A 22925-nucleotide genomic window follows, 5' to 3' on the forward strand; every position below is an offset into this window, starting at 1 on the left:
GCTCTTAGCGGCGCCGTTACCGAGCAGTTTAACGACCCGTCAATGCAGCGCTGAGTGTGTGTGTGTGTGTGTGTGTGTGTGTGTGTGTCAGGGGAGCGGCCGGAGTGTGTGACAGACGCACTGTTGCATCCTGGGAGATTTACGGAAGGCTCTAACCATCATGTGGGCGTCGACCTGTAAATGTGAGACGGACCAATCACTTCAGGAGGAATTTAAAGGTTTAAATAGGAGGACAGAACAATTCATCAGCGCCTGCAGGACGTCCCGTAAACCAGCAGCGCCCTGATTGGCTGAGCCGCGTCATGTGACTCCTGGACAAGGAGACACCTGGACCATACTGGGCTGTATGAGTAGTCCGAAGTAAAAATGAGCCACAAAGACTTTAAAAAAAAAAAAACACAAAAGGATTTTATGGAAAATAAAGGCAATTAAAATTTAAAAAAAAACTAAATACAAGCACAACATTTTTTGTAAATATAAAATTAATGAAGACGTTTAAAATAAATGGAGCTTAAATAAATGTAAAATTAAAATAAAATGCGCTGGCACTGCCCTGGGATTGGCTCCAGCAACCCCTGTGACCCGCCAAAGTGGAGTGGATGACCTTGTGCGACCCCGCCCTTCATGACAGCGCTCTGGTTTCCTATCCTTGTTAAAGGAACCCCCCCCCCCTCCAAAAGAAAGAATCGGGTGTCGCGAGACGTTTTTATTTCAGCTCAGTTTGAACACATAATTACACACCAACACTTTATTTATTCTCTTTTTTACAAAAATAATATTTCCACTAGAGATGAAATAGAAAATAAATAGACGACAATAAATCAACCAATCAACGGAGGCGTGGGCGGCGCCTTCTGAGGACCCGCCCAGCCTCATTTGGACATGCACAGTCTCCTTTGGTCCGTTCCAGACCCCCCTCCCCTTCACCAGCAGGAGTAGGAGAACAACGGGTACTGGCTCCACTCCGCCATGTTGCCATGGTGATAGCCGTGGTGCACCGCCTGCGTGGTGTAGTCGGCGGTCAGGTGGTGAGGAGGGGGGTACTGGGCGGGGCCGGGGCCGCTCCATTGGCCCAGCGGCTGCTCCGCCCCGTACGGGCCGTAGATGTGGTGCCCGATGACCCCCGGTTTGGCCACGTTGATGACCCCGCTGTAGTCCTGGGGGGCCAGGTCGTGGGGGCGGGGCTTCAAGGAGTCGTGATCCGGGACGGTGGCGACATCAGGGACCCTAGGCCCCCCGGTGTTGGAGGTGGGGGACTTCCCATACTCGTGGATGCTGTAACAGAAGAACCCGGTCAGAGCCCCGCCCATCTCGGCGGCGTGACGCTCCCATTGGTCGCTTCAGCGGGACTCACCGGTAGGGCTGGTAGGACGCTGGGGCAGGAACCAGCTGCTCCGTGTTGTACAGGTCTCGGGGGTCCGCCCCCCCAGGGGAGTGGTTGCGGTGCTCCCTGTCGGCGCCCCAGGGGGAGTAGCGCTCCTCCTTCACGCCCTCCGCCTCTTTCCTCTTGGGAACGTCCACTTCCTCCCCGTCGAACCCCTCGAACGACGACTGGCAGAAATCTGACGGGGGGAGAACTTTAAAAACGGTCCCGAGGTGCCCCCACCGTGACCTCGCCGTACCACCTCCCATCAGTCAACACGTTACTATGGAAACAGAGGAACCTCCGCTTCACGGGCACTTCATCCGTTAAATTTACACCAATCAGACCGATCAGAACCAGACGCTAGCATGTTAGCAGCATGCTAACAAGGAAATATGTAAAGTATGTGAGGAATAGAGATTAAAAAAAAGATTTGAATCGAGATAAAAAAAATCACATGAAGAGATAATGAATTAAACGTACAAAATAAATAATTCTTAAAAAATATTAAAACTAAAATAAAGATATACGTAGGGTAGAAAAATTCAAAAAAATAAATAAATTTTTTTAAAAAAAAGATTAAATGTCAACATTTAAAATGTAAATATAAACAAAAAATGAAGAAATTTGAAGTAAATTTAAAGAAATTGAAAATCTAAATTTGACATTTAGTGTTTTTGATTTGCATTCTTTAAATCTGACGCCAGCATTTGTTTCTCTTTAAGATTTTTATTCATGATAAAAACAATAATAATAAAAACAACAACAACAAACAGCATCAGGTGCTGGAGGAGGACGACTCACCAGGTGGACTCTCTTCCTCAGACGTCAGGTTGTCGGACATCTTGGTCTGTTTGTTGAGGGCCGGAGTTTTTGTTGCTCGCCTGCAGCGGAACGTCATCATCATCATCATCATCATCACCATCACCACCATCACCATCATCATCATCATCACCATCATCATCATCATCACCATCATCACCATCATCATCATCATCATCACCATCATCACCATCATCATCACCATCATCACCATCATCATCATCATCACCATCACCATCATCACCGCTCTGGGACGACCCACTGACCGAATCAACCCCCCCCCCCCACACACACACACCTCTTCTTATTGGTCCCTTCGTCCCGGAAGCCCTTGGCGAACGGGTTGTGGTCGATCTTCAGCTTCGTGATCTGAAACGGAGGGAAGTCGGTGAGGTGGTGGGCGGGGCGGCGGCGCCCGGATGGGGGGGAGGGGGCGGGGCCAGACCGACCTTGGTGTTCTGGTAGGCGGTGACCGCCGTGAAGGATGTCTCCGGGAAGCTGAAGGTCTGGAAGACGCTCCAGCGGACGCTGAAGAGGTCGTCGGCCTGGACGATGTGGAAGCGGGGGTGGTAGCGGTGCATGGAGTGGAGGATGATCTGCAGGGGGGGGCGAGCTCAGTAACACCCCAAACACCCTGGAACCCCCCCCCCCTGAATGGCGCTCTACATACATGTCCGTGCTGGTCCAGCGTGTTGTTGGTCAGCTTCAGCTTCAGGAAGGACACGGCCTGCTTCATCCAGTGGCCCCCGGGGGCCGGCGAGTCCGGGTGGAGGTAGGTCCTGCAGGGGGGCTGCGGCTCCGCCTTCCCCGCCACCTCCCACTTCTCTTTATTCCACTGCAGGAAAGGAGAGAACCTGATTCAGGGAAGGAGGTGGCAAAGGGGGGGGGGGCAGACGGCCGGCACCTCCCATAGAGATCGGGGGGTGCCGTGGTTTGGGCTCCCAGCAGGAGGGGGGTGGGGTGGCAGCAAAAAACAGGAAGAGATGGCAACCCTTTGATGTCCAGCATCAGGAAGAGGGGGGGGGGGTGACAAACTGGGGGGGGCCCACCTTGTAGCGGAAGCCGTCCTCCGGCACCAGGTCCACCAGCAGGATGTACTTGGCACACGGGACCAGACCGGACAGCTGGACCTTACAGTGGGGGAACATCCTCCTGGAACGCCGGGGGAGGGGGGCGCGTGAGACTCAAATTGACACCCCACCCAGACGCCCCCCCCTCGTCTTACCTCCCCGGTTTGGTGATGATCATCTCGGTGCCGATCTGGTGGAAGGCCTTCCAGAGGTCGGGGTCCTCCAGGGTCATCCTGATGCTGCCCTGCAGGTAGGGGTCCGCTCCGGGGGGGGTCACGGAGGAGGAGGGGGGGGCGCTGAAGCCGGACTTCAAGTCTGGAAGTGAAGGAGAGCCGTAACGTCCCTCGTCTTCCTCCTATGAGGAGGGGGAGACACAGCCGATGGGGGGGGGGGCTCACCTCTGACGGCCTGCATGCTTCCTGGGGGGGGTCGAGGGAGCTCCAGCAGGTTGAGGGTCCAGCAGCAGAGTCCCGCCGGCGGGGGCAACTGGGGCTTATAAGGGCAGCCGAGGGGTGGGCGGGGCTTATAACGGCAACTGAGGGGTGGGCGGGGCCAGCGGAGGCATTCCCACACTTTGAAGCGGCACCGGGGGGGTGAGTCAGGGCCCCCCTGTGATTGGAGGCTCCTGGAAATCAAAGGGATTAGCAGAGCCTTGATACCCCCCCCCCACGCCCCCCCAGGAAGGGAAACTCTGCTTTATGAACCGCCGACTTGGAAACAAACGGGACGGCGGCTCCAGAGCGTCGCTGCGCCTGTGCCTCACCGCAAACAAACATCAACACAAACAGACACGCCTCCAGTCAGAGGACCCCCCCCACACCCCCCCTCGCCGGAGCCGACCACAAAAACGCCTTCCGGAGGCCACTTTCACCTGGAGGGGGGGGTGCTTGTGTATTGGGGTGTCTAGACGCAGTCTGATAGGTAATCTCATTACGACAGCACCAAACTGGGCTGGGGGGGCGGGGTTCTGAGGCCCCCCCCCGCCCCCCTGGAGGCTCTGGAACACCTAGCACATGCAAACGCCGCGGACGTTAGCATACACCAGCACGACGTTTGAATTGAGGAGACTTTCTTTTCCGGGGGGCCGCATTGTGTTCTAATGTCTGCATACAAAAGCCCCCCCCTAGGCCCGTGTCAGTGAGAGGCCCCCCCCCCCCGGGGGGCCACCAACCTGCGTGTAAACACCCCCTCAGCCGCAGGACGGCGGCTAAGAGTCCATAAAGAGAACAGAAAGCGCCAAAGTATCGACGAGCCCCGCTTCAGGTCGATGGCGAGTAAAAAGGGGGGGGGGGGTGCACTCCAACGCGTCCCGGGGGGGTCGTTCTGCTCAGCGCAGCAGCAGGGGGGGGGGGTGTCACGTGACAGCAGCGGGCCCCCGGACCCGTCAGGTGGAGGCCCCAGTGACCCCACAGGTGGAGGCTTCTGTTCTGACCAATAGGAGGAGAGAGTCTACATTTATTTATTTAAATATTTGTTTCTGCAGAAAACTTTTAAAGGAACCTTCTGTCAAATTTGTCACAAATATTTTTACATAAAATTTGTATATATGACCTTTATTTTGTATAAATTTTGCTAAATCTGGATGATATTTTTAAAAAATTTTTAGTTTAAATGTTAATTTTTTAATTAAAAATTTTTTTACATTAAATTTGCATGAGCTTTATTTCCTATCATTTTTGCAAAATCTGAATCGTTTTCTTTTTAGTTTAAATATTTTTTTAATCAAATGTTTAATTAGTTTTTACATAAATTTATATATATGAGCTTTAATATGCATATTTTTTGCTGAATTAAGATTTTATTTCCAAATTCAAAATGCAGATTTGTTTTAAAAAAAAAAATCCCAAAAGGGGATTAAAAGGGGTATTAAACTGGACTCGGCTTAAAGTGTTTATTTATTCTACATTTTCCTCTGATTCTATTTAAATATTTGCTTCTGAAGAACTTAACACCTTTAACCCTTTAAAGCCTGAACTGTTAAATAATTGCCACAAATTGTACATTTTTGCAAAATAAGATCTTAATGGAACTTTGACGAAATTTCCCCCCCAAAAATTATATAAATTTTTATATTCAACATTTATTTTGTCCAATTTTTTTTGTTGCTTTTCTTGCGCCTTATAGTGTAAGTTTTTCAGGAAAAAACTTACAGATCAGATGTGATCTGTTTGGCTTTGGAAGGTTTATTTATTCTAAATCTTCCTCAGATTCTATTTCAATGTTTGTTTCTGTAGAAAAACAAAACAAAACCCAAAAGCGTGTTTTCACCATCGATTTGGAGACTTTCATCGTTCCTCCCAGAGGCAGGTGATGGTCCAGCGGTCGCTTCCTCACCCGGATGGCCTTTAGTCGGCGGCGCTCCTCGTCCTCGCTGGGGTCGTATCTTTGGCCATTTGCTTTAAGTGTCCGATCCTCTGGAGCTCCGTTAACAGCTGCCAATATACAGCCGGGCCGCGATCAGACGCCCTCCTGCAGCCCATAAAGAGCCCCCGCGGAGGGCGGACGAGAAATCTCACACCTCGGCCCCATCAGCCAGGCAGCACGCCCTTTTGATGCTTAATGGGTCACTTTGAGGGGGTGTTGGGATCGAGGCCCCCCCCGCCCCGGCTGCAAACATGATGCCAACGGGACCTGAGGAACCCTGTGTCTCCACCGTCTCTGTTTACTTGTTTACTTATACTGTTGATAGAACAACATAAAGACGAGCTGCTTTTATTTATTCGGGAATCTGCCCTCAGATCAGGTCGACCAATAAGAGGGCTGCTTGTTGTTTATGTTGACAAATATAAACAACAGTTTTTATGCTTCGTGTAGATTTTTTTTTGTTTAGAACTGATGAATAAATCACAAATTCTGAACGAGCAGTAAGGTTTTGATTCTCACGCCTCTCCGTGTGACGGCGGCTGGAGGTCGTAGGTTAACGTGTTCCCCTGACGTCACGCTGTAGGGGTCGCCATGGAGACAAGTCTGTCCACCAGCGCGAGAATCCGTACGTTTTTGATCAGTTTGATTTTTTGTCGTCTTTTGTTGAGCCTCATATGTTTGTGATTAGAGGGAGGACACGCCCACCAGCCCGGAGCTGATTGGTTGAGTTCTGAACATGAAGTTTTATGATGTAGAAGAGTTTTTATCTCGCTGGTTAAACGATCAGAACCAGGAAACATCAAATTTAATCCGAATGACAATCTTTTCAGCGTACAACCTGGTTCTGGATCAGACTGGCGCTCTAGATCTGATGATGTCATCGTTTTGGTTTCGTCCAATCACTGTCGACCATTTCTGTGAAATTTAGAGAATAAAATCCAAAAACCCTCCCCAACCCTTAAGAATTCTGTTGCCCTTTTCTGTCGTGTCAAACTGGAACTGACTCTAAAATCCACGGCGGTGATCAAACGGCGGTCCCGCCCCCTGGTGCAGCGGCCCCGGAGGGGGGGCGGGGCCACATTTGGTCCCCACATAAGAAAACAAACCCTGCGTGGCGCTTTCCTGACAAAGAGGCAAATGACAACTTCACAGCAGTTGATCAGAAACTCCTGGAAGTCGCTAATGAAGACTAATGACTTCCCTCGCGTCGGCCGCTTCACACCAGAGTGAACGAGGTCTTTGAGGTGGGGGTCGGCCGGGTGGTCCCAGCCCCTCCCCGTCAGACACCCCCCGCCCACCCCCACCAGGAACAGCTCACTTCCAGGCAGGAGGAAAGAAAATGGATCTTTCTGAGCCGCTGAACTCTTTCTGGTCAGCTTGTTTCAGCGTTAAATACGTTAAAATTCACACTAAAATAAAGATTCTCACATTTTTAAGAAAAAAGAAAAAAAAAAGTAAATTATTTTTTTTAAAAATTAAAAAAAAAAAATCTCAAATTTTAAAATAAAATTTACAAAAAAAAGATGAAACAAAATACACATTTAATACCTCGGATGCTAAAGCGGTTAGCGTCTCTTTTTGTCATGTTTCACATCGATCGTGATGCTTTAAATAATATAAACTTTATCGACACGCGGCGCCGACGCAGGAAACGCAGTCGTGTTTAGCAAACGGTCACCTCGTGTTTTTATTTCCGTTTACAAGGCGCTCCACCTCGTCGGGGGTTTCACAATGCATGCCAAAGAAAAAATAGATGTCCCACAAAGATCCAAAGGAAAACAGCGAATACAAAAATAGCACAAAGCTCTGACGGAACACGGTGTAAACATTTCCTGCTACAGGTATGAGGCCGCGCGGCTGAAGCCCCGCCCACTCGCAGCCTGCCGTCGTCCGTCTGTGAAGCGCGCGGCGCGCCGGCGTGATGAGTGTCGCGGGTGGAGTTCATGCTGTACAGTTAGCGCACGACATCAACAGGATGCATAACGCGGTCGGATCCGGTCGGATGCGGTTGCCGGCGGCGATGGCTCCGTAAGCTGATGTGTGATATGCATAAATGGGACGTTACAGACTGCGGTCCTCGTCTGTCATGCAGCGCTGCTGGTTTCTACAGCGGGGGCGGGGCTCAGATGTCCATGTCATCGTCCTCCTCCTCTTCCTCCTCCTCCTCCTCCTCTTCCTCCTCCTCCTCCTCCTCGTCCGACTCGCTCTCCAGAGACGACTCCTGGCTCGACGTCTCCTGCACCTCCAGCGCCGGTTGGCTCAGGGTGTCCTTCTTGACGGTGGCGGCGGACTGAGACGACAGGATGACGTTCTGCAGGGGAGGGGGGAGGGGGTGAAGCGGGTGGGTTAGGTGGATCATGTGACCCCAGGTGGGTCATGTGACGCGTGGCGGCGGCGGTACCTTGAGTCTCTGTTTGGTCTCCTCGGAGATGCTGCCCTTCGGGGAGAGCAGCGTGGGCGTGGGGGGGGTGACGGTGATCTCCGGGGGGAACTTGGTGACGGTGGACGGGATGAAGAGCTTTGGCATGTTGGGGGGGACGCGGCCGCGGATCCGGTTCGGGTCTGGAAGCTTGGACTGGTCGCCGCCGGCGATCGGCTGCTGGTCTGAGAGACGTCACGACGACAGGAAGTTAAAGTCTGATTGTTTACCAGCTGTTTACCAGCTGTTTACCAGCTGTTTACTGACTGTTTACCAGCTGTTTACCAGCTGTTTACTGACTGTTTACCAGCTGTTTACCGGCTGTTTATCGACTGTTTACCAGCTGTTTACCACGTAAACAACGTTACGAAGGCATGCAGCTACTCTTAGCATGTTGACTTTTCACCCTGCCTGTGTGGGGCGGTGCTACCTGTGCTGGGCGGGGCTACCTGTGTGTGTGGGGGGGGGGTGCGGTCCTACCTGTGCGGGGCGGGGCGGTGCTACATGTGGCCGTTTCCTCCTGGAACCAGCCGGCTGCCGACTCGGGCCCCTGGGAGACGGTGGTGAGTTTCATCTGCTGACAGAGGCGCGACTCCTGCTGCCGGTAGGCGGGGCCCTCCGAGGGCTCCCCCCGCCCCTCTGGAGGAACAAACAACACAACAAGGCCTTACAAACAAACAAGAAACTCCTCGATCAGCCCGACTCCATCCTGAGGGCTCACAAACAACAACAGAATCATCTCGGACGCTTTCAGGCTGCTCCACTCCCGTTGCCTAGGAAACCATTACATAACGGAGCCGCTAACCTGAGTCTCCTGGGACGCGAACACAGATGAGATCATCTGACACTCGACTCCGAGAGAGACGGAAAAATAAAAGCTAACGCGTAAAACCGTTTGAGCTCCTGTCAGTCACTCAGGGTGGGGTGAGGAACGGGTGAGGAACGGGTGAGGAGGGGTGAGGAGGGGTGAGGAACGGGTGAGGAGGGGTGAGGATCCCAGCGTCCTGTGGACCGATCGTCAGGCGTGTTCTATGTTCTATGACGGCACCGTTAGGTTTGAATTCAGCACATTTCTAAAAAAATTCTCTAAAAATTGATAAAAATCAAGATTAAATGTTGAAATAATCAAATGTGATGATCTGAAGAATAAAAATAGCAAAACTTCAGATTGAACTGGAAACAAACAAACAAACAAGTCAAACGATGAAGACGAGGATGAGGAGCGGCGATGAGTTCTAAAACTCTCTTATGTAACAGGAACATGGAAGTCCGGGGGCGCCCCCTGCTGGCCACAGGGGCACGTCGACAAACGACATCAGAAAGGAAACGAGCGTGCTCAGGCGTGGTGGATGAGTGGGCGGAGTCCGCCGTACCTGTGTGCGGTAGGAAGGCCACGGCGGCGGCGGCGGGGGGGCCGGCTGCTCTCCGCTGCTGCGTGGGATCGTGGAAGCCCGAGGGGGGAAGTCTGGACAGTTTGCTCAGAGGCTCGTACGCCGCTTTGGATTGGCCGTCCTGGCCGGGCAGCGGGTGGCAGGAGGCGTGGCCGACCAGGACGGTCGTCGGCAGCGCGGCGGGGAAGAAGATGTCTCGGTGCTCCTTGGGGTACTTGGGCGTGGTGGGGGCATCGGCCGCAGACTGTTGGAGACAGAAGAAGAAGAGCGGTCACGGCGAGGAGGACATCGGCAGCGCCGTGTCGATGTCGTCTGGCGAGAAACGCGGCGCTGCAGCGATCTAGATCCCTCCCAGTCGTGTCGAGGGCCACTTCCAAACACAAGAGCTGCACAAACAGGCTGCAACAGATGCTGTCATGGCAACGCACGGAGGATCGGATGAGAGGAAATGAGAAAAGTTGGATGAAGACTAGCCTGAGACGAAGGCCCCCGAACCCTCAGCAGAGGAAAACCCTAATCTGACGGACGCCAGAGGAAACATCCCTGGATTATAATCCCAGAGCTCACGGGTTGTTCCGTCACTCCAAACAGATTCCGGGTTTTAAGTTCCTCCCCCGTCTTTGAAGCAGCGAGTAGGACGCAGAGGTATTCTGGGTAAATTTATCACAGTTCTGTCAGGGCTTCAAAGCCCAGCGCCGCTTCACGCCGCCGTCAGGCTCGGACACGTACGGCGCGTCTGCGGAGGATAATTCTGGATGATGTTTCTCCAGATCCCAGCAGGGGAGCCGGAGTCAAATTGTTTCCTGAAACGGAGCCGAGTACGACGAAGCTCCCGGCGGGATTCACGCGGCGGAATCAAACGGAGTAGCCGCTCCAGATCTCGGCCCGCGGCCTCGAGCTCTGATGATTCACCTCTCATGAATTAAACATCACGGAGACGCCGACAAGTCAGTGAGGAGCGAAGCTGAGGAAGCTGCAGCGTTAGGAAAACGGCGAGAAGGTCAGGAAACGGCGAGAACGTTCACAGTGGAGGAAGACGCGAGCCGGCAGCAAAACGACGACGCACCGTTAGAATGGACCTGCAGGAGCGTCGGGTCAGATGGAGCCTTCAGGTTACTCAGATATTTAATTATTATTATGTTAAATGCAAACCAGAGCCGTCGGTGGGGGGGGGGGGGTTGGGGGCGTGTCCACCCCACGCTGAGAGCTATTTTTATCTGTTGGAGGAGGATCGACTCAAAGGATTTATTATTACTTCATGGAGTCGTAAGAAGAACCACAGAAGAAACAATCCGAGAATAAAAGAAACACATCCTGAGAGATGTGCTTGTCAGAGTCAGGTGACGCGCTGGTCAGGTGATCCACTGGTCAGAGAGTCAGGTGACGCGCTGGTCAGGTGATCCACTGGTCAGAGAGTCAGGTGACGCGCTGGTCAGGTGATCCACTGGTCAGAGTCAGGTGACGCGCTGGTCAGGTGATCCACTGGTCAGAGTCAGGTGATGTAAGCGGAGGTTCTGTTGCTGAATGAGTCTCAGGATTTAAAATCCGCTAGCAGGAGTTAGATTAGATTAGATTAGTTCCACTTTAATGATCCCTAACTGGAAAATTCATGAAGTTAGCATCCGATGAAGATTTCTTCAGCCTCCAGCACCACCGGGGTCTTCAATGTGGCGCTATAGACTAGTTCTAAAGCTCTGCCATGCCGTTAGCTTGTTAGCTGCAACACGGTCAGACCGTCGGTCACGGTTACCTGTCTCTGGGCGGACGTGGCCAACTGGATCTGGCAGAACTTCACGGCTTGGTCCAGAGCCACGTCCTCGTCGACCTGCAACGGAGCAACAGATCATCATTTTCCACACACTTCATGAGCGCTACACATTAGCATTAACCTGTTTTACACGAACGTCCAGTTCCTGCGTCTAACAATAAAAGCGTCTCATTGTGACGGCAAGAAGCACTAAAGCAGGAGGCACGACTCCGATGATTCACCTCCTGACCTCATATTTTATTAGCATTAGCGGCATCCTCCCAGACAGGTGAGTCATCATCATCATCATCATCAAATTCCAAAACAGATGGAAGCAGAACTTCGTCAACCCAATGACCACAACACAGGAGCAGCACAGAGTCCAATCGCAGCCGTCACACCTCGAGATACGAGTCACCTGAGATACGAGTCACCTGAGATACGAGTCACCTGAGATACGAGTCGTGCTTCGACACCTCCGCTAGTTGGCGGATGGATACAACATCAGTGAGACCGGATCTCGTTCCTGTTGGTTTCATTCTTTATCATTGTTTATGTGTTTTATATATTATTAATTATACACAGGTATATTGGTATAATTATACAAAATATATAATTAATTATACATTGATTGATAAAAATGATTAAAAAAAATTCTTCATAATTTGAGGGGTTTTGGGCTTTATTACAAAATTATTCTAGCTATTTTAAATGGGGAATTGTTTGACTCAAGTTCAGTTAAACAGATTAAACTCTCATCTCAAGGTTCTTCTGTATTTCATCCTTCTATTTTATTCATGTTTTCGGCCGAACATCACGACTGCTTCACTCCAGAAGAGTTGGACGAATCAATAAATTCTGAAGTCTCGCAGAGTGAACACATGTAAAACATGTCGCTGCATTGAGAGCTGCAGACCTGCGTCGATCTGCGCCGTGCAGCCGACCATTAAACCCTAAATGACGGCTGTTTGTCGGGAGCCGCTCCTGGAGGACGTCCAGGCACATTAAAAGCATAACTCGTCTGGCGAGAGGGGAAACATGTCGAGGCTGGACGCCGCTGCTCTTATGGGCGCGTCCAGCCTCCACTCTTAAAGGGCAACTCGGCGCTGAAACACAGGAGAAAACAAAAGCTGCTGAATCCTCAGCCGTCCCTCCCACGCACGGCTCGCTTACATCACGCCGCCAACGACAAGGCTGCTCCTGCAGGGTCAGCACTGACCTTCAGCTCCACGCCATGAGAGCAGATGAAGAGACACGCCATCATTAGTACGGCGTGAAGCTGGGCTCGCTTTCAACGGCTCAGCTTGTTGTTCTTGTAATCACACTCCAGCTAAACGTAGAACGAGCGATAGCATGTTCACGCTGAAGTGTGTTCCCGCTCCTCACCTCTGTTAGCGGTTCACCTTCAAAGGATAAATGTAAGAAGAGGTATTTTGAAAAGGTGCAATGCATTCTGGGTAGGTATTCCTCTTACTTCTAGCTCAGTCGATTGCATTGTCTGCTCATGCTCCACTTTTGGTGACATCACTGTTGTGTGTTTACAGCTAGTCCTCAACATACAAACAAAAGCGCTTCACCATATCCGACGATCGTCCTGCAGTTCCCCTTTCTGCCACAACCCTCCTGGAGGCAGCACTGCTGCGCGGTGGCAGCCCCAACACTCACCCCCCTTCTTGTTGTTGTTTGTTGTTGTCTCTTTTAGCACCTCCTACCTTGGATACTTTACTGTTTATCATGATGATAAAGTAAAGACTAGTGAAGATAGTGGTAGAGTGACCATCACTCTGATGACAACTCTGACTCTGACCCACAATAACTCCTCCCTCCTCCTCTTGCCTCACTCTAAAGCTAAGCTACATGCTACATGCTACAGTAGCTACAGTGTATCATCAACAACTGATTCTGACTGTTGTTGTTTATTGTAAACTAATCTGGATTAAAACGATCACGTGAATCACGAGTGACGGTTAACGGTAGATATTGGAACTAAACGTACGTATGTTAATATATTACGTGTTTTAATATGAAAACATGTTTTTATTCTGATTTATTGTACAGTAACATGATTTATGAGCTTTTAATGGTTTTCTAGTGATTTTTAGAGTCCAGTATTTGTGGTGGACAGACGTTAAGTCCAGAGAAATGATGTAAACGAGATTTATATTTTTAAACTGACATCTAATCAGAACGACTGAACTCTAAACGACCTGAACCTGGATTTTATTTATTATGGGATGTTTTAATGTCCTGTAATTGTTTCTGGTAAGTCTGAGGGAATACAACTTTAGTATTTAGGAATTTAATAAATAATTTATGAACAACCTCTCTGAACCAGTTGTGTTTGTAGGTTGAGGACTACTCGTATTTGTAATCCATCCTTTTCCACAACGCTAACCCATTAGCTTCCTCCTTGCGGTGAACATGAGGATCTAATGACGGGATAAACCTCGTAACTCTGACGCGATGCTAATCTGGTACACGAGAGGGGATTCCTAGCAAACACAAAATAACTCGCTTCTTCCACTCGGCGTCGCGTGGCGCTCAGGGATAATGGGCCGCTGAGCATTCAGAACACGGAGATAATGATTTACAACCTTCACATAATCAGCACAGATAAATAGAGAGCAGCGTTTTCCACGACTCACACATTAGCACACATTTAGTAACACAAACGCTTCCCATCATTCAGTCGCACAAAGATCCGATCCGGTAATGGACGCTTTCTGGCGGCGCGCTGACTCAGCCGAAGGCCGAGGAGACGCTTCAACGCCGCGGACGGCGAGAGAGAAACCCCACTTCATCTGCTTTCAGAGCAGGAAGTCTATTTTTAGCGTCGATGCATTTCACGGCTAACGGCAGGAAGCGAGCGAGGTCGCTTCGGGTTAACCAGGAGTGAAAAAGCGGCGTCTGGTGACTGGAGGAGCGAGGAGTCTTCCTCCTCCTCCTCCTCCTCCGGCGGGAGGGTTTTCCCAAGCCTGCTTATTTTTGGAAGCCGAATGCATGATGCATGAGCGTTCACCCGCTCCTGCGCCCCATCAGAGCGCCGCGTGTGCGTTACCTGTTTGATGAGCATGTACGTCTCTGACATGATCTTCTCGATGCGCCCCAGGTCGTAGGTCATGACCTTCTGACCCTGCTGCCACACCCTGTAGGCGTCGAGGAGTAACGTCTTCCCGGACTCCACGTCCTCCAGAAGCTTCCTCTTCCTGTTGGGCCTCCGTAGCGGCCCCTGATCGGCCCCGCCGGTCGCCGCGGCGACCTTGGGCAGCGCCGAGGCTTGTAGCTGCTGCCTGGAGCTGATGCTCAGCTCCTCCAGGGACAGCTCCGGCGTCCGGCCGCTGTCGGTCGCTTTCTGCTGGGGCTCCAGAGGAGTCGCCACCTCCTTCTGGTTGGCCTGAGAGTCCGTGGTCGTCGGGGCCCTCCCCCAGGTGCTGGTGTCCATCTCCATGGGCTCCTCCGGCCCCGTTTTGTGCCCATCGGAAGTCTCTACCTTCCCGGGGAAGCCCTCCTGGACTGCCGTCCCTTGTGGCGGCGGTGGCGGTTGCGTGGCAATCTGCGCCTGAGAAGCCTCCCTGGGCGCCGTCTCGGCGACGCCCCCCCCCTCCGTGAGTCCAGGCTTCTTCGGCAGCACGTGTTTGGCGTCCTCCGAGCCGGGCCTGCTGGACGCGTCCGTGGTGGTCATTTCCCCCATGGAGGGCGGCGCCGCTTTGTGAAGCTGCTCAGACACCTGAAAAAGGACAGGAACCATCAGAACGGGAAACAGAACCAGAACCCCAGCCCCACCCCCCACCCGGAGCGACGTCTGCCTCCTTACCCCCGTCAGGTTGTTCAGATTGTCCTCCAGAACTTTAACAGTTAGGAAAAATGCTCTCTTGGCCAAAACCTGGCGATCAACATCCCGTAAATACTTCCTGCGTGGAGGGAAGAAGCGAGTGGAGAATAAAAACACGACAAACACGAGCAGAGAGATAACATCAGCAAAAATGACCATCAATTCATTAGCGGCGGCGGCAAATTGCACTCTTTGTGGCACTGATGCGGCTCTCATTGATGATTCCATCAAGATAACACGAAACAAAACGCACCTGTGGTTTAACGGAGGACACGGTTTTCACCGGTTGTTGTTTGTTAGCAGGAAGAACGGATCAAAATGAGACGATCAAACGTAAAAACACGCAAAACGAAACCTTTTAGTTTCTCCATCTGGTGAAAGCATCAACATCAAATTTGGTATTTTTTCTCTTTAGAGAACCACAGGGCGGTGTGGTTTTCCACGTGTGAACCTCGACCTATCAGGACGTGAGGTTTGGGGTGAGGCGGTCCTTACTTTCCCTGGTCGGGGGTTCTCTGCAGCATGAAGGAGACTTTCAGCAGCGTGTCGTGATCCTTGAGCTGAGACAGGACCTCCAGCAGCAGCACGATGGATCGGTTCATATGAGACGCAAAACTCCCCGGGCGATCGATCTCGTCTACCGGAATCCGCCAGATGCCCTGGAGGGAGGGGGGAGGGAGAACGACAGAGAGGTTGGAGCAGCTTTCGACAAAACGTGATCAGCGGCGCCAGGAGGCGTCCGATTGGACGACGAGCCAATGAGGGAAGTAGGAAGGAATTAAGGGAAGTTAGAATGTGCTGCGGGAGAAGCGCCGATGAGGCGGGGACGCGGGCCTGAGGGTGGGCGGCCTCATTAGCGCTCGGCTGCATCCAGCCAGGCGGAGGCGCTGCCAACAAACGCCGCCCTTTCTTTCATGGAGGAGTCCGAGCACATGTCCGCTCGGCAGGTGAACCGAGGCGGGGCTCGGCGCCGCCACGAGTGCAGATGGTGGCCTTGGCTGCGTGCGGCCAGAAAGCACATGGCGAGGAACGCGAGCGCCGGCCCTCCAGGGGGCGCGTGAGACGCCACAAAGACGACGGTGTCAGGACCGGAATGAGACGCCTGAAGAGCTCGCTGTCAGGTGACTCTCTCTCCAAACCGACAAACAGGAAATCAAATCCAGATCCAAACGCAAACTCGTCCCAGGAAGCTCGCCGCGTGTTTTCCGTTAAACAGGAAGTGACAAAAACGATGTATTTATTTATTTTGGAGAACTTCAAGAGGAGGTTCAGATGATCGGACTCTCCCACCGCCTTCAGCGACCTCAGGTTCAGATGAAAGATTATTAACACACCTGTTGCTATCAGAGGGGCGGGGCTTTGTTTTACAGGTGAAACATTAACGCCTTTATGATCAACTACAAACAACTTCCTCCAGATCTGGACTAGATTTACTGTTATTTACGATAAGGGAGGAACAGATTGTCCAATCAGGAGTGGGAATGAGGTGGGCGTGGCCAGCGGGGAATCGTCCATCAGAAACCGGTGGATGTCCGTCAATCTGTTGAGAGGAAGTGGAGCCGCGGCTTTACTCAGATTACACCACAGCGGCGCGGCCAAAGCAGATTTACAATTTAACTCGTCTTTTTTTTTTTTTAAGCGTCTTTTCCCGTGTGTTGTTCTTTTTTTTCTTTTTTTTGTACGAATAAACGTGAACGCCGCCCGATATCTGGAGCAGCGGCTTTGGCACAGAAATCAGGAAAGATTAAGATGCAGAGCGGAGAGGCGTGACCGAAGGGATGAACGCATGATGAGGGAACCGATGTCGGCGTCTTTGTTTGCAGACGATGAGCTGGAAAAAATTCCAATTAGAGTGATGTCATCCTACCTACGGGTCTCACTCACGTCGCCTCCTCCTGTCTGAAAATGCCATCGGTGACAGGAGGCCACCTGAGTGATGTCATCCCTCAGGTGTGTGGAGAATTCACCACATGAACGTTTTAACGAGATCACAACAGTCGGATTCGCATTTCACGACAGAAAAACATTACGTCACCGCGCCTAAAAGCATCCGCTCTCTGATTGGCTGACCCTCAACATGTGGTTCCTGGATCTCAGGTCAGCTGTTAACTCACTGCTGGGAGTTTCAACAACCCGGATCAGCAGATCCAGAATAAGACCTGGATCCAGTTGAGACTCTGACGTGTGCTGGTGATGTCATCAGAGCATGACGTCATCCAAGATGTTGGCGGTGGCGGTGGCGGCGGCGTCTCCCAAAACTAACGAAGGAAGTTAGAAAAGACCGAAGTCGTCGAATCAAAAATAAACAGATAAGAAGCCCCCATCCAGCTGTGTGCATCCTCCCATTCCTACATCCTCCTCCTCCTCCTCCTCCTCCTCGTGTTCTTCATCCATTCGCTGCTTCCGATCGGGATCAACGACAGAATTCTCAGAATGGATTCTCAAAACATTGAAAAACCCGATCAAAACCTGATCAAAATCAGGTTTTTAAAGCAATTCAGGCAGAAATAAACGATCTGAAAAGGAACGGCGGTTTTAAGAATCGATTCCCGAAACACGGCGGTTCAGGTCGGTCCGGCGGCGGATTCTAAACGGATCCGTCTCTGAAGGGGATCAAACATCCAGTAGAGATTTGTTCTTTCTCAAAGTTTCCTGGAGGAGGCAGCGCAGTCCCCCCCCCCCAGCTAGGAAAATGTTAAATTGGCGCCGTTTCATCGGCCAGACCCTCCAAATGGTCCACTTCTGCTTTCAAACAATTAATCTGCATTCATCTCTACGTCTGACACGTATATGACAACCAGAACCCCCCAGGAGTGGACAAAACAACCTCCCTCCACAGGAAAAAAAACAAAACAAGACAACAACGCAAACTCCCGAACGAGCGGAGTAGTGATGAGTCGGAGCAGAACGCCACTCACCATCCCCAGAGGAAGCTGGCTGCCCCCTCCCCGTCCGACACCCCCCCCCCAGCTGGGCTCAGCGGCTCCGACCGATCCCCCCACCCTGATACAGGCTGGCGCTCAGAGGGCTCAGAGAGCGAGGGCTGGGCTGCATTTGGGTGTCGGGGCAGCGAGAGCTGCAGGAGAGGCGACCACGGCAACAGAGGAAGAGGAGGAGGAAGAGGAGGAGGGCGGCTGCCGCGGCGACGAGAGCCAAGTCGGGCCTATGAGCTCCCCCCGACTCGCTGCGCTCCCGCTTCCAAACCTCGCCATCTCAAAACAAAAACACCCCCGCACTCCATCGCTGCTCTCCCCTGACCCCCCAGCCTGCTGGAGTCCTCCTCCTCCTCCTCCTCTTCCTCTGCCCCTCCTCCCCACTAGACGCCGCCTTCCAGCCAATCCTGGCTGGCCTCTGCCAGCTGCCGGGGAGCCAATCGCAGTAACTCCCGCCCATTAGTGCAACGCCCACACACACAGCACACACACGCACACACACACACACACACAAAGAGGAGAGGGGGAGGGCGGGGTGAGGAGGAAACGGACGGGGGAGGGGCGGAGCCAAAACAGAGCAACAGGAAAGAACCAGAGAACATGAAACTCTGAGCCACATCAGAGGAACCAGCTGCAAGCAGAACCCGTCCCCAGATGAACCGCTGAACCCCCCCCCCCCCCCACACACACACACACATCACCACCACCCCCCCACCGGCGAGTATAAACACATCAAACACACACACCTCGTTTTTCCTGCTTCCTGTCGCGTGAGCGGAGAGAAAAGAAAGCCGCCGGAGAACGAGAAGCTGCCTGAAGGAGGAGGAGGAGGAGGAGGAAGAGGAGGAGGAGGAGGAGGAGGAGGAGACATACCGATGGCCACGCTTCAACGCTCCAGCGTGCAAATCTGAGTATCTGCTAAATGTTCTCATTAGGCCGGCACTCCTCCCCCCCCAGAGGAGGAAAAAGAAAAGGTCCTCCTGAGCGGAGCTCCGCCCCCGGCACAGCTGAGCACACACAGGTTTGAGTCACTCGTCCGACCGGGGAGCGTCACGCAGGAGTGACTCCCCACCTGATGGAGGAGACGCCGAGGCTACCACTAACACAGTGGGGGGGGGGGGGCATGAAGGCTGCGAAAGCCCCCCAGAAAAGTTAGCAGGACGGACGTTTTCCTCTGGAGCTGCTCAGAGTGAGTGGGTGGGAGAATAGAGTGTGTGTGTGTGTGTGTGTGTGTGTGTGTGTGTGTGGCACTGGGGGGAGGAGGTGCCTGAGAGAGAGAACACAGGGGGACTCCTCGCTAGCAGCGTTTGGGGGGGGGGCCTGGGTCACGGCGGCTCCACGCTCCGGTGCGGGGCTGGTTCTTAGCGATTAGCGCTCGCTTGTGTGTGTCATTGGGGGGGGAGTTGGGGGGGCTCTGAGGCATCCAGGTAACTCCTCACTCATCCGTTGGTGGCGCCCCCCCCCGACTGTGGAATGCTGTGATGACTATTTGCAGCCTTCGCAGCGTGAATGTGAATGTTAGCTCACCTGCAGCTAGCGCTAATAAAACAAGTCAGGTTTAGACTCAGGTTCACATAAGTCAGGATTTAATGGAATTAAAACCTGTTCCGTCCCTTTAAGGGTTGCTGTGTGTGACACCATGACGACGACAACAACAATAATAATAAAAATAATATCAACAAGAATGAGAAGAGGGTAACCACACCTGTCACCAGAACACCTACTGGATCTGTTATTAGCTAGTTAGCTAGCTAGTTAGTTATTAGTTATGTGGTTTCCCACATGAGGAACCACACTGGTAAATTATTCACACACCATCATCTGGATCATCTCTGGACGGCGCTAAATCGGTTACTGTAAGCAGACAGACCCGCCAAAGCAAGTGGGTCATGTGGGACATCATGACCCACATGAAGGACCACCCCCCACCCCCCACAACCCCACGCCCCCCCCCCCCCCCAGTCTGAACACCACTTCTACTTCCGTCTCTGAGTCTGGAGGAAGCGGCTGATGTCACCGATTCAATTGTGCTAGGTGGCGACGACGGCCGATCACAAGTTCAGACACATAAAAATCGGCCCCAGGTGAGCAGCGTGAGTCTCAGACTCACCTGAGAGGAACAGGTTCCACCAGCTGCTGGAAAAGGTTCAGAATTCCTCCACAGCCTTCACTCATCCGCGTCTGGAGCGTTTACGGCCCGGGACGGAACCCGACCAGAACATCCCAGATTTAGAATCAGGAAAGTTTGTCTTGTCCTCCGGCGGCGCGAGCGAGCGAAGGAGATTGTTGTTTGGAGGAGCAGTAAAGCTACGACAGTTGGCGCGGCAGGTGGCAGGTTTTCCTCCAGAAGGGGCTCTGCGAGAACCCGGCAGGGGCCAGAACCCCCCCCCCACCTCCAGCTCAAACCCCCGTCTCCAGGCTGTTGCCTCCACAGCCAACGCAACCAACCACGTCCAACCTGTTTGCCCTCAGTGACGCCACCGCCGCCTGCTGCCGCCGCCCGCGGGAGCGTCGGGGTTAACTCTGGAGCGGCGCCGGTTTGACACGACGGATTGGTGCTACAGAGGCGTCACCTGCTGACCAATCAGCTCTCTGGAGGATGACATCATGACTCGCGGAGGATCTGAGTTGCGTGGATGGTTCTGCTGTGGAGCTGGTTGTTTGTGTTTTTGTGTACGGGTACCGTCCAATAGCAGAGAGGCTCTGTTTCCCCATGAATCAGAGGCCAGCGGCCGGTATTCAAACCGCAGTAATGAGTGTGAGTGGCAGAGAAACGCTGACTAATCAGATGATTCACTAAAGCATCATGGGAAAACACGATTCTGTTCGAGGTGTTCAATCCTGAACTCGATGAACTGGTTAAAGCAACGGATCAATAGAACAACACCATCCTGACCCTCTGCAGGCACAGGCGTGTGAGGCACAGGGACAGGTGTGTGAGGCACAGGTACAGACATGTGAGACAGGTACAGACGTGCGCGGCACAGGGACAGGTGTGTGAGGCACAGGGACATGTGTGTGAGGCACAGGGACAGGTGTGCGAGGTGTAGGTAAAGGTGTGCGAGGTGTACGTAAAGGTGTGCGAGGTACAGGTACAGATGTGTGAGGCACAGGTACAGACATGTGAGGCACAGGTACAGGTGTGCGAGGTACAGACGTATGAGGCACAGGTACAGACGTGTGAGGCACAGGTGTGCGAGGCACAGGTACAGACATGTGAGGCACAGGTACAGGATGTGTGAGGCACAGGTACAGATGTATGAGGCACAGGTACAGACATGTGAGGCACATTTACAGGCGTGCGGGGCAAAGGTAGCCGTGTGAGACACAGGTACAGGTGTGCAGACAGGAAATACCCAGGCATGTGAGGCACAGGTGTAGAGACAGGACACACAGGTGTGTTGTTCTGACTTACATTGAAGAGGTTGGTCTTGTTCCTCTCACAGAACAGTCCTTGTGCTGGCATGTGCTTCAACTGTTGCCATGGGACACCGCTTCCTAGCAACACGTCTCGGGCCCACTGGAGGTTCTGCCGTGAGAAATAAATAAATAAGGAGAGCAGAAACACAGTCCAGATCTACGAGTGATTTAGTGAAACGCAGCGGCTCCCCCGACCGGAGGAAACCCCCCTCCACCGGAGCAGACGGGCCAACAGATGCATTTCAGCTGCGGCGCCTCGTCGCTCCAAAGACCAAGAATCTGCTCGTTTGCGAGCGAAAAAAAAACAGACGTGGGAACGCAGCTGATGACTCACGAAGGGGAACGTGCACCGGACGGCGCTGCTGTGGGGACGTGGAACCGCGCTCACGGCGCCGCACGACCGAGGAGCCTCGGGCGGGATATCCCAGGCTCCGTCTGGACCCAGGTTACCTTGTCCCTCTAGTGGGTTAGGACCATAAAACCCACAATGCTGTGCATGCTGTCGGCCATCACGTCTGTCGTGGGGGGGGGGGGGGGTGGCCCCACCGTACAGCTCAGTATAGAGCCGGGACTCACTGAGCTGATGGAGCAACAACGCTGCACTCGGACCCCCAACAGAACACCCAGAACTAACGCCCCCAGGGCCCCCACTAGCCCGTCATGGGGGGGGGTGTTTGTCTTCATTTAGCCGCTACACGCTAACAAATCTCCTAGAAACACTCGCCGACCCGCTGAGACTCCCCCGCTGCAGTCAGACAGAAATACCCCGGTTAAAACCACGGCTCTCACCTGGAGCCTGATTTATTTACCTGTTTGTTTACGGACACAAAGGGGCGTGGCCTCACCTGGTGGGTGCGACTGTTGGTGTAGAAGAAGGCCAGCCGGTAGAGGCTCTTGTAGTGCTGGGGGAAGCGGCTGAGGCACAGGAAGAGGGCGCGGACGCACATCTCCACCAGGAGGCGCCGCTGCTCCGGCCGCTCCGCCGGCAGCGCCGCGGGCACCTCCACCGCCTCGGCGGGGGGCTCCGGCTTCCTCCTCCCCTCGCCGGACGCCGTCTGAGTGGGGCCCGGCTTTAGAGGGACGGCCGGCGCAGGGAGGGGGTCGACTGGGGGCTTGGGGGCGGAGACCTCGGGGATGATCACCACCATGGACTCCACCACCTCCTCCGTGTGGATGATGGGATGCTCTCCGTGCGACGCTGAGGCGGGAGTCAAAACGTTCAGACAGACAAACCAACAACCGCGTGAAACGTCAGCCGACACGTAAACCAAGCGCACCCGTGTCCTCGCACGCCGGCTGCACGTCCTTGGCGGGGGGGGTGCTTTCCGACGAGGAGGTGGAGCTGGCTTTCCCGGAGGCGGGTTTGTGGCTGCTGTCCTGGGAGCTGGCGGGGTCGGTGAAGGCGTCCTGGGTGGAGTTGGAGTCGGAGAGCAGCACCACCTCGCTGTCCTGACTGCGCTCTACCACGCCCCCCCCAACAAAAAAAGAGAGAAGACATCACAGGTCAAACCGGACGGGGGGAGTCACGGAATAAAAACTGATTTTAATCCTACGTGTGCTTTAG

General features: G+C 53.1%; 2 protein-coding genes across 3 annotated transcripts in view; both read right to left on the reverse strand.

Moving 5' to 3' along the window:
* Nucleotides 1–717: 717 nt before the first annotated feature.
* tbx16 (T-box transcription factor 16) lies at nucleotides 718–5872 on the reverse strand. The gene is made up of 10 exons (XM_068310841.1): nucleotides 5772–5872; nucleotides 3654–3790; nucleotides 3411–3570; nucleotides 3235–3337; nucleotides 2856–3020; nucleotides 2635–2781; nucleotides 2484–2554; nucleotides 2168–2247; nucleotides 1355–1562; nucleotides 718–1275 (listed from the first exon to the last, which is right to left on the reverse strand). The coding sequence occupies exons 1-10, from the start codon at nucleotides 5870–5872 to the stop codon at nucleotides 924–926; spliced, it is 1524 nt and encodes a 507-aa protein (XP_068166942.1). The 3' UTR covers nucleotides 718–923.
* Nucleotides 5873–7153: 1281 nt separating this feature from the next.
* The window catches only part of cabin1 (calcineurin binding protein 1), a 28160-nt gene continuing 12388 nt past the window's right edge, over nucleotides 7154–22925 (reverse strand). For both annotated transcript variants that reach the window (XM_068309988.1, XM_068309987.1), the window contains 11 exons: nucleotides 22639–22821; nucleotides 22207–22559; nucleotides 21357–21470; nucleotides 15504–15667; nucleotides 14991–15087; nucleotides 14235–14903; nucleotides 11180–11254; nucleotides 9412–9673; nucleotides 8519–8677; nucleotides 8021–8223; nucleotides 7154–7930 (listed from right to left, as the gene is read on the reverse strand). In XM_068309988.1, the coding sequence (XP_068166089.1) occupies nucleotides 7742–7930; nucleotides 8021–8223; nucleotides 8519–8677; nucleotides 9412–9673; nucleotides 11180–11254; nucleotides 14235–14903; nucleotides 14991–15087; nucleotides 15504–15667; nucleotides 21357–21470; nucleotides 22207–22559; nucleotides 22639–22821 (2468 nt within the window). In that variant the 3' untranslated portion in view covers nucleotides 7154–7741. The remainder of the gene's footprint in view (nucleotides 7931–8020; nucleotides 8224–8518; nucleotides 8678–9411; nucleotides 9674–11179; nucleotides 11255–14234; nucleotides 14904–14990; nucleotides 15088–15503; nucleotides 15668–21356; nucleotides 21471–22206; nucleotides 22560–22638; nucleotides 22822–22925) is intronic.

This window comes from Antennarius striatus, chromosome 3 (genome assembly GCF_040054535.1).
Source record: "Antennarius striatus isolate MH-2024 chromosome 3, ASM4005453v1, whole genome shotgun sequence".
NCBI classification, from domain to species: domain Eukaryota; kingdom Metazoa; phylum Chordata; class Actinopteri; order Lophiiformes; family Antennariidae; genus Antennarius; species Antennarius striatus.